Source organism: Coenobita brevimanus, chromosome 15 (assembly GCF_032717465.1).
Source record: "Coenobita brevimanus isolate Jiangsu-jjx chromosome 15, ASM3271746v2, whole genome shotgun sequence".
Taxonomy (NCBI): domain Eukaryota; kingdom Metazoa; phylum Arthropoda; class Malacostraca; order Decapoda; family Coenobitidae; genus Coenobita; species Coenobita brevimanus.
Window position 1 is genome coordinate 17,369,944 of NC_136968.1, and position 16,203 is coordinate 17,386,146.

The 16,203-nt window shown below is 43.1% G+C and overlaps 1 protein-coding gene across 1 annotated transcript in view; it reads left to right on the forward strand.

Moving 5' to 3' along the window:
* The window catches only part of LOC145390686 (sacsin-like), a 333,656-nt gene that overhangs the window by 167,668 nt on the left and 149,785 nt on the right, over positions 1–16,203 (forward strand). Inside the window, exon 6 of the mRNA XM_080265477.1 lies at positions 4,643–4,852. Within this exon, the coding sequence (XP_080121603.1) occupies positions 4,643–4,852 (210 nt within the window). The remainder of the gene's footprint in view (positions 1–4,642; positions 4,853–16,203) is intronic.

The following is a 16,203-nucleotide window of genomic DNA, read 5'->3' on the forward strand; positions in this document are numbered from 1 at the left end:
CATTATTTTCATGCTATATAGGCTAGCAGATTAATCAGAGAGAGCAAACAATCCACCATCTCCATCCTGTGTATCCTTACACGTGAAAAATCCGTTTGGTATTGCAATATTCTGATTCATTACCAAATTGGCCCACATTTGGTAAAAAGACCAAATGGCAACCCTGACAGGGGAGGGAGAAGGGGGGAGGAAGGAAGGGGTGAAGGGACCATGGCGTAACAGCTGTTTGGCGCCACGTGGCAATTTCAAATTACAGGTGGGAAAAAATTCGGATTTGGGGGGTATTTTTTTCTTTTTTGGCCATTTTTGGGTTCTGAAGGTCCAGGCCCACAATGTCTTGGGAAGTGGGCGTCCGGAAAGTACAGGGATTACTATATTTTCTATTTGTATTTAGCTATTTGTAGTATACAGGAATTAAGCTAAGCTCGTGTTGTCCTGTCTTCATATCTACATTGTCTAGTGTGTTTTTAAACACATGAATGTTCTTTGCCTGCACCACCTCATCATCTATTTGCATCAAATACTTATGCTTCTGTTCAGGAAACTGAAACTGAACCTTTTAAGATCATTAAGACATCTACTTTTCCTCAACTTGAAGTCATGACCTTTTGTTCTTCCATCATTCAGCACAAAAAGATCCTCTCTATCCACCCTTTCCAATTCTCTTACATTTCTAAATATCGTGATCAAGTCACCTTTTTCCCTTCTCTTGCGCAGTGTTGATGGCTTCAGTTTTTCTAATCTCTCCTCGTAGGTGAATTCCCTTAAGCTTGGTATCATCCTTGTTGCCATCTGTTGAACTCTTTCTAGTTTATCAATATGCTTCTTCAAATGAGGTGACCATACCACAGCTGCATACGCCAGTCTTGGTCTTATCGTGGTCACTATCAACTCCCTCAGCATTTCCTTGTCCATATAATTAAAAGCCACTCTCATGTTGGTCAGTAATCCATAAGTTCCTCCAATGATTTTGTTTATATGCTTTTCTGGTGACAAGTCATCCTGAATATTCACTTCCAAATCTTTTTCATCTCCTCAGGTACTAATTATCTCATTGTCCATTTTATATGTCCAGTGCAGTCTTTTTTCACTCATTCCCATTTCTAATACATGACACTTGGCAATGAAATCCATTTTCCAAGTCTGGCTCCAGCTGTGGAGTTTGTCCAAGTCCTCTTGCAGTTTTTTTACAACTATCAATACCTTTAATATGTTTCATGATTTTAGCATCATCAGCAAACATACTCATGTAACTATTCAAACCATCTGGCATATCATTTACATATATCAGAAACATTATTGGGGCTAAGACAGAGCCCTGGGGTACTCCACTAGTCACATTTCTCCATTATGACACCTTGTCTCTTATGACTGTTTTCATCTGCCTTCCTATCAGATAATCTTCCATCCACTCTAATAGTTTCCCTTGCACCCCTCCAAAGGTCTTCAACTTCCACAGCAGTCTCCTATTGGGCACCCTGTCAAATGATTTCTTGAGATTGAGACAGACACAATCTGCCCAACTCTCTCTCTCTTGTATGACATCTATTACCCTACTGTAGAAACTAAATAGGTTAGTAACACATGATCTTCCTTCCCTAAAACCAAATTGTCATGGTGTTATCACTTCATTTTCTTCTAAATGCTTTATCCATCTTTTTTTGATAATTTTCTTGCAGATTTTACAAACAATATTAGTAAGTGATACAGGTCTGTAATTGAGTGGATCTTCCCTCTCTCCTCCCTTGAAGCTTGGCACAATACTTGCTCTTTTCCAATCTTTAGGCAACTGCCCATGTTCCAGTGAGGTCTTGATGATGATATAAACAAGCCACACTAACTGGACCGCACATTCCTTCAGGATCCATTCAGAGTGTGTGTGTGTGTTTGACTAATGTTGCATACTCTACTCTCAGTGTTATCAAGGATACAGTTATCTCCCTCCGCTTTTCCTCATCCATACAATTAAAAATCACTCATTTTTGCCATCAGTCTATATGCCCCTTTGGCAATCCTATTACTCCACTTTCCTGGTGATAGACCAACCTGCATGGTTGCACCTTGGTCTTTCTTTTCTTTTACTTCACTGATCTTCTCTTTCAACTTCATGTACTGTACTCACAGCTGGGTCTCATATTGCTTACTTCATTTTCTAAGACATGGCAATTTTTCTGCTGAAATCTGTTTTCCAAGTCTGGGTCCAGTTATGCAGTCTGTCCAGGTCATCTTGCAAATCTTTACAACTTTCTCCATCTTTGATGCATTTCATAATTTCTGTCTTACCCTCAATACTCATATAGCTACTCATATGTTCTGGTGTGTCATTGTCCATACATATATAAAAAACAACTGGGGCCTACACCAAGTTGTGGGACACTCCACTATACCCTTTTTATTTTAGCGACCTAAAATTACAGTATGCTTATCTTGAATACCGAGTTGTAACAAGGTTAATGCTGTAATTTGATGGTAGACATGAAGAAGTGCAATGTAAAGAATGTAAAGCCATAGCATTCTGTTATAATGCCACTGAGCTATGTAAAATAAGCTGCAGCAGGACAAAAATCTGGGCCAAGTTAAAGAATTACAATATAGTTACATTCTTCCATTGGGAAAGCTCACTCCTTTGTAGCTGTTCTCATCATCATCCCACCAAATAGTTTTTCATCCATTTTAACCATTTTTCATGCATCCCTTCAGTAGTTTTCAGTTTCCACAATAATCTCTTGTTTGGCATCCTGTCAGATGCCTTTCTCTGATTTAGGTAAACCTAATCTACTCAGCACTTCTTTGTGTGGCTGTAGGTGTGTCCCTCTTAACCCCTAGGGTATGCAATGCTCCAGCCTCGACTAGCCTACCCTCCAGGACGCAAAAACAGGCCTATTTTTTGACAATGTCAAAGGTTAAAAGTTTTATGCCCGATTTATAGAGCTTGAATTTACACATCTGAAAATGCAAACCCCACCCTCCTAGACCCAATAGTTACCAAGCTATGGCCCGTCAAGTTGATAATAGTTACCCGTCATGGCCCCTTCGAGAAAGAAAATATGCTGTTCGCACCTGTTTGCGTCATAAAATTACGTAAAAAAATCACCAAAATCAATATTTTTTTGGTGTGTACAGATGTTATAAACCATTGTAATGTGCTTAGAAAAAAATAAAATGGTGACAGACCCCCCAAATAAATATGATAAATAGTAAAAATTATCCTCCTCTCCTCTCCCCATACCTCCCCTCCCCTCCCCTCCCCCTCCCCTCCCCTCCCCTCCCCTCCCCTCCCCTCCCCTCCCCCTCCCGTCCCTGCCGAGCTATCAAATCTAGCTAGGGAAAATGGTTATGAACCCTCCCAATAAAAATATGATAAATAGTAAAAATTATCCTCCCCTCCTCATACCTCCAGTCCCCTTCTCTCTCCTCCCCTTCCCTCCCCTTCCCTTCTCTCCCCTCCCCTTGCCTAACCTCCCCTCTCCCCACCTTTCCCCTCTGAGCTGTCAAATCTAGCTAGTTTTCATTTAGTTTCGTTCCGTTTCGTTTTTGAAGGTTCCAACATGCTTGCATGCGTCAGCATAAAATAAAATTTCTTTTTTGAGTGGGTTTCAAATAAAGACAGCTAAAATAATTGTGGTGTGCATATCTGTATGCAAAGACACGAATGAATTACAGGTAATGATACAAAAACGTACACCATAAAGCGTAAGAAAAAAGCAAAATATTCGAGGCCGGGGAGGTAAAGATACTGCGTGCTAGGGGGTGGGAGTGGGGGTGGGGGGAGGTGGTAAGGCCAGGAGGGGGTGTATGGGGATGGAGGGATGGGAGGAGACCACCACCAGACATAAGGACCCCAGTGGAGTACAGGGACATGGAGGGAGGGTAGGGGGGAAATACCCTCCCCCCAGATGACTGGGGGGAGACATTGGGGGGATCCTCATGGGAGGGGGGGGGGATGCATGAGGAGGGTGTGGGAGGGGTGGTAAGAATGGTGGGAGGTAGGGTAGTAATAAGGTAGTGGAGTAGAGGGACGTGGCAAGAGGGAGGTGGGGGGTACACCCCCCACCACCTGGGTTCGGACCTGGGACCCCCTTCCGGTGTGTCCAACACTTAGTTCTGATTGGTTAGAAGCCATCTATGTCACAGCTGGGGTGGAGCCAGCTGCCACCAGTTTTTTGTGGATGTTGCACGATCGGCGTTACTCGTCCTTTTAAGGAATTGCGCAAAAAGCTTGATCGATGAGCTTAGTACTGTAGGGGTTAAGGAATGCTGTGTACACACTTGCTGGTATTGGTAGTCATATCCACTTCCGCAGATTCAGAAGTTTGCTTCAAAATCATGATTTCAATCTGGTTCATGATTCAGCCACTTGTTTCTTCAGTGGGAAAAAAGATGGCTCCACTATACCTAGCAGGTAATGTGAAGTGCAGCTGTAACTTTTATCAAAACTAATTTGTGTAGAGTTAGGGTGAGATAAAGCAGGATTCCAAGAAAGTGAATGGTCAGTTAATGAGTTCTGGATCATTTCACTGCTCATGCAGTTGATAATCCTCTGTTTAACTTGCATTCTGGATTCATCCTGATCTCATCATTAGGTAGGGAAAAAGAGTTCAGATGATGATGCAGCTAGCATTTTTTTTTTTCTCCCCTCCAGGTTTTGTGGAATGAGGAACTTGTTTCTCAGGCAGTTTTGGAGGCATACCATAAACTGCTGGTCCAGGTTCATAGCCAGGCAGTTGGGCACAATACTGCTACAACTTGGTACAGTCTCCTGCCAGACCTCAACAATACTGTGGGAAGATGGAATGAATTGGCCAGACAGCTATGGAAGAAACTCCTCAGTCTTCCAGTAATCTCCTCTCAGGTGTGTTCTTTGTCTCATTGTCTATTACAGTTTTAAGCCAAAGCTTGTCCCTCTCTTCCACCATCAGGCTGCCTGCCATCTATTGAGTGATCAATCTGTTTTTAGTCAGACACTTTAATCCTGGAGAAATAGTAGCAAAGCAATCACCACAGCTTTTCCTTCTCTTCCACCATAATTCTGCCTTCCCTCCGTCTCCCACCTCTCATTCTTATATCAGTACCTCTCCATCAATTTATTGGCTGTTGCCACAACGTGAGGGGTGGCCTGTGACAAAAGGACCTCTTGGTATTTCTGTCCCAGTTCAGTAATGACTGCCTACAGTACACCACCACTCTCCCTAACATACTCTCACACCTTGTCTCTTCATGTCATTCTGGATCTCCCTCTTCTCCTCCCCCTCCCATCCAGTTGTAGTCAGCAGAATGATTATGAAGACTCTAGTTGTGATTAACGTTATGAAGCACTGGTTGAACACCCTTGAAAGATTATCTTTTAGAATATCCACCTGAAGCAAGAGAATCAGGTACCTTCTATACAGAGTGATATCATCATCATCATCAGGGAAAGAGAAGGTATGAGTATCATCAGCGTGGTCAGTGAAATGGCTCATACAACCATTCATTTTTTTTGGTAATGGTACAGTCAACAAAAACATGATCCAGAATCCTTCTCTCCATTATAGTATTAAGTACTCAGTAACCTTGTTGTATATTATTACATCAGTCTTAAAATAATTTGGCATCAGCCTGCATCTTTAACCTGCGGCATCCCGTTGACGTACTTCCACGTCCTCACGTTTTGTCACTGCCAATCACGTTGACGTACTTCAACGGCCTGCAATTGCAAGGTTCATAATTTCCACAATTTTCAAAATTTGCGCGAGATTTTCGATTTGCCCACCTACCCAAGCCTCCCCTACCTGCCGCCAGGCGGGCAGCGTCCCAGACCCCGCGTAACCTGCGCTCGCCCTTGTCTCGGGCACTCACCTGTTAGCAGTGACCCAGGTCAGACATGGTGCATAAAGGTCTCTCAGACAACGAAATACAATCCGCCCTGGATGCCTTCACTGGAGATAGTGATTCTCCACTTGATGATGATGTGGTGGATTGAGATTATGTGCAGCCTGAGGAGGAAATAACAAGCAGTGATGAGGAGGTCCCTTCGCCCCGGAAAAAGCAGTATGTCACGTATCGTAAGGCAAGGGAAGGCCAGCCTGCACCCAAAACACCTGCATGGACCTCTCTCCATCCCCTAGAGAGAGATTCTGATGAGGACGAGGATGAGGATGATGACGATGACAGCGGCTTAGGACGTGATGTTGCCTCGTGGTTGGGGAAGGAAAAAATCTCACCCCGAGGATCAGAAGGTGGGGCGAGAAGGCAAATAAAGTATGGCCTAGTGTTTTGTCTGGGGAAGGCGAAAGTGGTGTGGTGGGAATGCGGGGTGAAAGGGAAAGTGGTGTGAGGGAGGTAGCACGAGCACGTGGTGCACGTAGGCTTAGGGGAGAGGAGGTGGAGCCACTCCCCAGCACGTCTTTCGCCATACAATATTCCCAAACTTCCTCCACACAGCCCCAGGATGTGGGGAAAGGAAGGAAAGGGAAGGGAAAGGGTAAAGGAAAAGGGAGAGGGAAGAGAAGTGCGAGTGATGAAAGGCGCCGCTCTCCACCTCCCCCACCACCACCAATGTTGCGTTGTGCCTTCAGCCATGTTTCAGAGAGTACCATAACTTCCTACACTACTGAAACTGTGTGGGATGGCGATATGACACTCAGTATAATGGTAAGGCCAGTCAGTGTGTGCTAAGTCTTATATAAACTTGAAACGGGTGTAATGTTTGCAGGAAAGTAATGTATAAGTTGAGAAATAGTGTAAGTTGAACGAAGTGATATGAAAACTACACCCACTGTATAAATCTGCGAAAATATGACGCTTAGTATAACACTCTGGTCAGTAAATATGTGATAGCAGGAATATAAAGTGGAAACGGGTGTAATGTTAGCATGAATAAAATGTATAAGTTGAAAAATAGTGTAAGTTGTAATAATTGATGTCACGAGTACACCCACTGTGTAAATCTGCGAAAATATTATGCTCAGTAGAACATTCTGGTCAGTAAGTATGTGATAGGAATTATATAAAGTGGAAAAGGTTGTAATGTTAGTAGTAAGGTAAATTATAAGTTGAATACTAGTGTAAGATGAAACAAATATCGCGATAACACTCACTGTGTAAGTACGCGATAATATGACGCCCAGTAGAATCGTAAGGTCACCCTGGGAACACCAGATGCTGTTGGCATCCCTACGTGTCAAGTGGGGTTGGTGGAGGATTAGTGCCCCTCTCTGTAAAACAATTAACTCTAAGCCCTTGACCACCCCGTCTGGGATACATGGCGTCTGGCAATGAATGAATGAATGAATGAATTATATCAAGTGTAAACATGTGCAATGTTAGTGGAGAATTATTATATAAGTACAAAAATAGGCTGTAAGTTGAAATAGTAGTCATAGCGACTTCACCGTGTGTGTTATTATTCGCTATTATTACGCTAAATATTTACGTAAGGCCTGAAACTATCTCAAAACAGTTCTCTAAAGTTGAAAAGTGTATAATGTTATTAGGAAAGTATTATGTAAGGAGAAAAAACACAATACGAGCTGAAACAACAGTCACAGCGAGTTCACTCACTACGTAAATAAGCGCTAACATTACGCTAAATGTTATCGAAAGGCCTGTGAATACGTAAAAACAGTTCAATAAAATGTAAAATGGTATAATGTTATTGTAGAAGTATTATGTAAGTAGAAAAAATGATATGTATCATGATTCTGGAATGTTAGCAATTCATCCTGACCAGTCTGCCCGATTTTGCTCGTTTCGGACGATGGTACAATGCTTAGTTCAGCTCTATTTTTGTATAAAATCCAAGTTACTCTTTTATCACATGTTTTTATGTTTGTAATAAATACATATCTACTTACTTTCATTGGTTTCCCAGACTTATAATACCATAGAAAACGTTAGAGGCTCAGACCACCTACAGAGAACACGGTGCCAGGTGTGACCAAGGCATACCTGTTTAGGGCAATTATGGACCCCGGGGAACAATTTCTTTGTGACTGACCATTGTTTCTGACCAAAAGCGAAAGTTTTAGCAAAAAAAAATTTGGGTCCAAAAATGGTCGGGATTGGGGGGTACCATTGGTGAGAAAGTGGTCGGGACGGGGCGGGTTAATTACTGACAGTCATTGTGCAGTACTGTAAGTGGCTGGGGGACCCACTATCAACTCACTTGACATAGGGCTACCTTCATATAACCCTACAGAATGACAAACTAGATGGACTCTTGTAGCCCAGCAAACCATTTACTACTGTGGGTGATACCTGTGTAACCACACAGGTGCCTGGCGATCCAGTGGGTTTTGATGTTCCAGTTGGAAGTGATGCAGCATGCTATTGATCCCAAAGCAGTACTTAATTGGCTGCCTTTTGAGGGAGTGGGGTTGTGACGTGTTTTGTTGACGAAAGAAAACAGCAGCTGCTTAATGCAGGGCAGCACAGTGAAGTCATAGGACAGTGAATGTAACACGGATGGCCAAGTGTTTTGGACACCAAACAAGTGCCTACAGACCATGAGACAACATTACATGTGCAGTTATATAGTAATAACACAAATGACCTCCCACTGATAGGTAATTTTTTGCATATATATTGCTGATACATGAGTGACTGGCCATCCTGAGGCAGGATTATTGCACTTTAGTAATACCTGGGTACAGTGATAGAAAAGAGAAGAAAATGCACAGAAGTGGAAAGTAAAGTGACACAAGGAAGGAAAGTAGCTGGTGCAATGAAGGCCGTGATAAGAAACTTAGGCTTGAGTGTTGCAGCTGCACGAAGCTTACATAAAGGAATGTTAGTGCCAACTTTAACATATGGATGTGAGACTATGCTGGGGCATGAAAATGAGTCAAGAGTGAGAGCAGTGGAGATGGGACTGCTGAGGAATGTATGTGGAATTCAGAGAGTGGATAGGATCCGAAATAATGTGATTTGTGGAAGATGTGGAGTGAGAAAGTCTGTGGACACCAGCATTGAAGAAAGTGTACTGAGATGTGTATGGTCATGTGAAGAGAATGGATAACAACAGAGTGGTGAAAAGGGTATATCTGAGCAGATTTGAAGGAGGGAGGAGGCAAGGTAGGCTAAGGAGAAGGTGAAGGGATATGGTGGATGAGTGTGTGAGGAAGAGAGGTTTGGAAGTCGATGAGGCAAGGGAACTGACAAGAGATCGAGCTGGCTGGATGAACATTGTGAGGAGAAGTGCATGATCAGAGATTTGGCATCCCTTTTTAACGTGACAGCATCCGGATTGACTTTATTGGATATGTTTGTGTGAAGCTACAGAGTGTGGTGAATGTTTTTGATATATCAGATAGAGCCAGGATTCCGGGGGCTTGAGTGGTGAGTGAATGGAGGCGTGGCCCATTGGAATGGGCAAATTTGGGCTGTCTGGACGTAGCTACTCCTCACCCTGCCTTAGGGTGGGAAAGGAGGTCCGGATGATGCTGATGAAGACATCAGCAACCACCTACGTGTACATGGTGTTGTGCACATGGTTGTGTCTCCAGGAATAGTCGAATGCATTTAATATAAAAGCTCACAACACAAGATAGTAGTACAGGTATTGTGTGGTAGGTGAAGGTGCCCACCATCCACCCGTGTATAGTGTTGCCTTCAAGTGACTACACTGAGTGACATGCCAATTGATTTTTTGTAACCTAGGAAACCATACATGGGTGATAAACATTGAACCAAATGATGCCTTGTGGTCTGCTGGTTTAAGGCACTCAAACTGGGTGAAGATCATAAAGGTCTACATTGAAAGGATGGCGTACTATGCTTACATAATGCCACTCAGGGTTGGGCTGGTCACCTTTGTAATAGATGTCAGGACAGACTAGCATAGCCCTGCAACCCTATGCTCCTGTTGAGTCAAAAAGTAAATAAATAAAAAATAAAAATGCAACACAGGAATATGAATTAAAAAAAAAAAGCACTACTGTTTAGCTTCACCCGTGGATTGCAAGCCACAGCTTAGGCTGGGTAGCATAGCGTTGTGAGCCACAGCTCAAGCTGTGCTGGCCGTGCATCACCACCAACTACTCTACCCATACACAAACTTACACATGGCACTACGCAAAGACGGAGAGAGAGAGAGAGAGAGAGAGAGATTATTATTATTTTATTTTTATACCAGATGATGCCCTGGATGTTTATCTTCAAGTTAATAATAAATAAAAAACAAAAACTTTTTTCTTCATTTTTTGCACACCATGGGGTGGGATTAAAAAATAAAAAATAAAAGGTAATTGCGCAATCCTGCCTATCTATCTGTCTATTGCCAGACACCTCAATCCCGTTTGGGGTGGCCACAAACAAATCACCTCCACGTCGCCCTGTCCCCCGCCATTTCACTGCCCCACTCCCAACTTACACCCCTCTCTCTCATATACCTCTCCACCCCATCCCTCCCTCTTCCCCCCTCCACCTCACTCACATACACTCTCTTTGTCAGTCTTTCACCCTCCATCCTCTCCACATGGCCAAACCACCTCAGTGTATTCCTCCTAACGTTTCCTATCACATCCACATCCACACCACAACGCTCCTTTATATTCTCATTTGTCAGCCTGTCTCTCCATGTGACTCCACAAGCTCCTCTTAAATAACTCATTTCCACTGCTCTCAGTCTTGACTTGTGTCCTTCCAACAACGTCCAAACTTCACTTCCATACGTTAGAGTTGGTATCACAATACTGTCATGTAGTAACTTTTTCACATCCATGCTCACTTCCCGGCTTCTTATCACTGCTTTCAAAGAACCAGCAACCTTTCTTCCCTGCTGTACCCTTTCAAGCACTTCACCCTCCAAACCTCCATCCTTACTCATCACACTATCCAAGTGCTAAAACGTACTCACATTTTCCAATTCCTCACCATCCAACCTTGCTGTACATTCACTGACTTCACCTCTCTCAAAGACCATCACTTTACTCTTCCCTACCTGCACCTTTAGATTCCGTTTCTTACACACACTCCCAAATTCATCCACCAAGCCTTGCAGCTCCCCTTCGTCTTCACTCAACAACACAGTATCATCTGCAAACAACAGTACAGGGAGTTTCCAAACACTACCCTCTCTCACCAGGGCCACTCCAACATCCACTACCCTACCTTGTACCTCTTTTATTACCCCATCCATCTACAGATTGAACAAACATGGAGACATGACACATCCCTGTTTCAACCCAACCTTCAAAGAGAAAAATTCACTCAGTTCACCATCCTCACGCACGGCAGCCTTAGCACCATCATACATACTCTTCACAGCATTCAGCAACTTCCCATCTACTCCATATATTCTTAATACTTTCCACAATCCTTGTCTATCCACCCTGTCAAATGCTTTCTCCAAATCCATGAAAGCCGCATACAACTTCTTTCCCTTTTCTAGAAACTTTTCCACTAAAGATCTAAGAATGAATAACTGATCTACACAACCTCTTCCCTTCCTAAAGCCTCCCTGTTCTCCAACTAATTCCTCTGTTCTTTCTCTAATTCTGTCAATAAGTATCCTTCAATACACTTTTCCTATTATACCAAGAAGACAGATGCCCCTATGATTACCACACACATCTTTGTCCCCTTTTCTTTTGTACAAGGGAATAATTATACCTGACTTCCAATCCTCCGGGACTCTACGTTTCTCCCAGGCCAATCTGCACATTTTCCACATCCAGATCCAGTGTCTGGCCCTTGGCCTTTGATTGATGCTGCTACTGGGAGTGAGGCAATAGGCAGGATGAAGGTGGGGAAGGCAGCAGATGTGTTTGGGTTGACTGCCGAAATGTTGAAGGCCTCAGGCGATAAAGGGGTGAGGTTAGTCACTGACTTGATAAATAGGATTATTTATGAGTGTGTTGTCCCAGATGATTGGCTGAAGAGTGTAATTGTAAATGTGTATAAAGGGAAGGGTGATGCCCTGGAAAGAGGAAATTGTAGAGGTATAAAGCTTTTAGATCAGAAAATGGAGGTAATGGAGAGAGTTTTAGAAGGTATGATTAGAGAAAGAGTGAATATTGATGAGATGCAGTTTGGGTTTATGCCAGGTAGGGGGACCACTGATGCTATATTCATTGTTCGACAGCTTCAGGAAAAATATATTGATAGGAGAAGGGATCTTTATTATGTTTTTGTTGATTTGGAAAAGGCCTTTGACAGAGTCCCTGGTGAGGTGGTGAAGTGGGCAATGAGAAAGCTTGGCTTGGAGGAGTGACTGGTTAGGGTGGTTATGGCTATGTATGTGGGTGCTCACACCCAGGTAAGAGTGAATGGAGATTTGAGTGATGAGTTTTCCTTGAATGTTGGTGTGCATCAGGGGTCAGTCTTGAGTCCCATGTTGTTTATCATGGTACTTGAAGCCCTTTCACGTGAATTTAGAAACAGACTCCCATGGGAGTTGTTGTATGCTGATGATTTGGTGTTGATTGCAGAGAACGAAAGGGAGGCAGAGGAAAGGTTTAGGAAATGGAGAGATGGTATGGGGTGCAAGGGCTTAAGGGTAAATGCAGATAAAACAAAAGTGATGATATCTAGGGTTGGTGGCGGTACTGTCAAGGACGAGAGAGAGTGGCCATATGCAGTTTGCCACAAGGGCGTGGGAAGTAATTCCATCTTGTGCGGTGTTTGGGATAAATGGGTGCATAAGAGATGTAGTGGTATCAGAGGTAGACTGCGAGATAATGCTGATTTTATGTGTACGGCGTGTCGGGGTGAGCAGGTGGAGATTGTCAGACGTGAAAGGATTGAACTTGCAGGTGAATCTCTTGAGTGTGTGAAAGTTTTGTTATTTGGGAGACATGTTGTGTGCTGAAGGTGGGGCTGAAGCTAGCTCTGTGGCTAGGGTGAGAAGTGGTTGGAAGAAGTTCAGGGAGCTCTTGCCTTTCCTGACATTGAGAGGACTCTTCCTACATACTTAGGGGTCTTTGTATGCAGCATGTGTTAGGAGTGTAATGCTGTATGGAAGTGAGACCTGGGCAATGAAGGAGGAAGATATTCGCCGGCTCAGACGTACAGAAATGACAATGATTAGGTGGATGTGCAGTGCATCCCTGCATCCAAAGCCTGGAGGGGCTGGGTTTACGATGGAAGAGTTGAGAGGTAGGATGGGACTGGAGTGTATTAGTGTCTTGATGAGGAGAGGTAGATTGAGATTGTTTGGACATGTGGAGAGGATGGGGGATGATAATTGGGTGAGGAAGGTGAGAAGTGTTAATATTGGGGGTGGGGTTATGAGGGGTAGACCGAGAAAGACTTGGGACGAGGTCATTAAGTGTGACCTCAGGGTTAAGGGACTGAACAGGGAGGCTGCAATGGATTGTGCAGCGTGGAGAGCCGCCATTAGGTGACCAAGGCCGACACATGGAAGCATGTTGGAGCCTTAAAAAACGAAACGATTCTACTACTATCTCTCCTCCATACTTCAGCATTTCACCACACACTCCATCAATTCCTGGGGCTTTCCCCAATTTAACTTTCTTCATTGCTTCCACAACTTCTGTCCTACTGATTTCTTCCTGTCTTCTCACCTCCCTCCTCCTCCCAGCCATTCCCCAGCCACTTATACTCGCATTACTTCCATCCTCTATGTTCAACAGTTCCTTAAAGTGTTCTCTCCATCTGCTCACTTTTTCTCCCTTCTCCACTAGTACTTAACCATTTTTATCTTTCACTCCCCTGCTAACTTCACTTTCACCCTGTCTTACTCTTTTCACCTCTTTCCAGAACATTTTCTTACAGTCCCTCCACTTTACACTCAAGTTCCTTCCAAATTCCTCATCCGCTCTCTTCTTACTCTCTCTTAGTAATCTTTTCACCTTTCTCTTTCTTTCTACATATAACTCTCTCTTCTGCCTCTCAACTTCTTCCATGCCTCTATTTCTCATCCATTCATTGTATGCTTTCTTCTTTTGTGCCACAGCCTGTCTCACCTCTTCAGTCCACCACGCTGTTCCTTGCACCCCCCTCCGTCTTCTCTTCATCCCACACACCACATCACATGCTGCACATATTTCTTCTGTAAATATCCTGCACACATCTTCCACGTCCCCCATCTGCTCCAATTCATATTTGCCCAATCATTCCTCCACTTCTCTCTTATACTCTGCCTTTTTCTCATCCTCTTGTAACCTTTCCACTCTCCTTACAAATACTCCTTCTTCCCATCCCTCCCTTCTTCTATTTCTCCATCCTAATTTGACCTTGATTCTGGCCACCACCAAGTAGTGGTGAGATAGTCCACTCCCCCAACCTCTATAAGCTCTTGCATCCATTACACATTTCCGCATCCTTTCATCCACACACACATAATCAATCATTGCCTTCCTTTCATTCAGTCCACCACCCACCCTTCTCATCACTCGCCATGTATACCTGTATCTACGGGTTAAAAATGAGCCTTGTGACCAGTGCCCATTATGCAGGAGTTTTTATTGCAAGCATGGGAAATGAATGCAAATCAGACATCAGCTTGCAGTCATTGTATAAATAGTGATGAGAGGTGACCTTGCAACCCACAGGAGAAGGTTTGGAAGAGTCTTGGGAAGCCTCTCTGAGTCATATCTGAGTTGAGACAGTAGATAATATTTGGAAGTCACAGTTCATCACAACCTCATCTTAACCACTTCAATGTGATGGTATATACTGTACAGTAGACCCTAGTTATCCACGGTGGTTAGGTTCCAGAGACCCCTGCGGAAGGCAAATTTCACGGATACTCAAGTCATTATCACAAAATGGCATATTATATCCACATAAGCTAAGCACATCCCTGAAAAAATGAAAACATACTTTAAAATATTACAAATACATATTAACACTCACGAAAAGACTGTGCCATAACCTTTGTACCATGAGGATGGTTGCTGTATGATGATGATGAGTGCTGTATAGATGACGACGATGATTGTAGTGCAGTTCCTACAGTGCCAATGTGGTGAGGGAACGAGATGTATGGCGACGTTGTAGGTTAGCTGTGAGTCTAGTCTGATCCTTCTGAGAGGACGCCAAATAACTCCGTACGCTCTCTCTTTGGCTTAGAAGGATTGCTTTTATCCTTTACTTGTTTCTTGGGAACCATTTTTCACTTAATGACGTACAGTAGAGGTGTAAACACAAGAAGGGCAATGACAACGTAAGTAACGAACTGATTGGTGTTTACAATAAGACTGGCGGAGTGGCGGGAATGCCTGTGGGTGCGGGTATGCTAACTGTAGCAGCAAAAGAAGTGCGTGTTTGCCAATTTCAGATTAAGTTACAGTGTATAGTACAATATTAAAATAAGTCTGATACTTGGAAACTTAAATCCGAGGATGCAAATTCCGCGGATAAAAAGGTTCTACTATATATGTTTTTTTTTTTAATCTTGCTACCATTTTATGATTTTGTACACCTTGGGAGAGACATTTCAAACTGGATGGGCTATATATAACTTCGTTAATCCATTCAGTATAAGAGACCTTTCCAAATTTTAATAAAATGTGGAAGTAGCAGGAATAAATTTATAAAAGATTTGACCACACAAAAGGATTTAAGTCTGAATCAAGTTGATGTATTGCAGGTACAATTTGTTGATGATAAGCATCCTGGTATTTGAGCTGTGTGGGGATAAGATCAGAGAAATAGCCACTAATGGAAATACAAATGCCCCTTTTTCAAAATCCTCAAATACAAGTTCAGATAAAGTAATCTCTTAATTAACCATCAAAATTCAATCAGAGCCATGTCGGATAATGCTGTACTACCCCCTCACAGTCCTTCAGGAGGGGGGGGGGGATAGCCCCTACAAAAATCCTGTATTGCACTGTATAACTATCTGAACATAGAAAAAAAAAAACATAGTTTTCCTGAAGTACAGCACAGTATTTTGCAATAAGATATGCAGCTGCTGTATACTGTACAGTAGTTTCTCAAGTTTCTCATTTTTTGTACCCTAAATAACCTTGCTAAATTTAAACTGGACTTTTATGGAGAAAATTCATTTGGGGTCCAGCAGATTTTCGAGTCTGGTGTTTGCTTTACTGTATTTCCCCTGCTTTTGGACATTTTTCCCCTTTAATAAGGAACCCAAACAGCCAACTAGTAAATAACAGATGAAGTGAGATAACGGTCGACTTAAATGCTGCAGGATGAGAGCACCTCGGCAAGACAGAAATGATGCACTCGGGTGAATGGTGGGTTGACATTCATCACCTTGCGTGACCTTGAGATGCAACTAGAGTGGTTTCC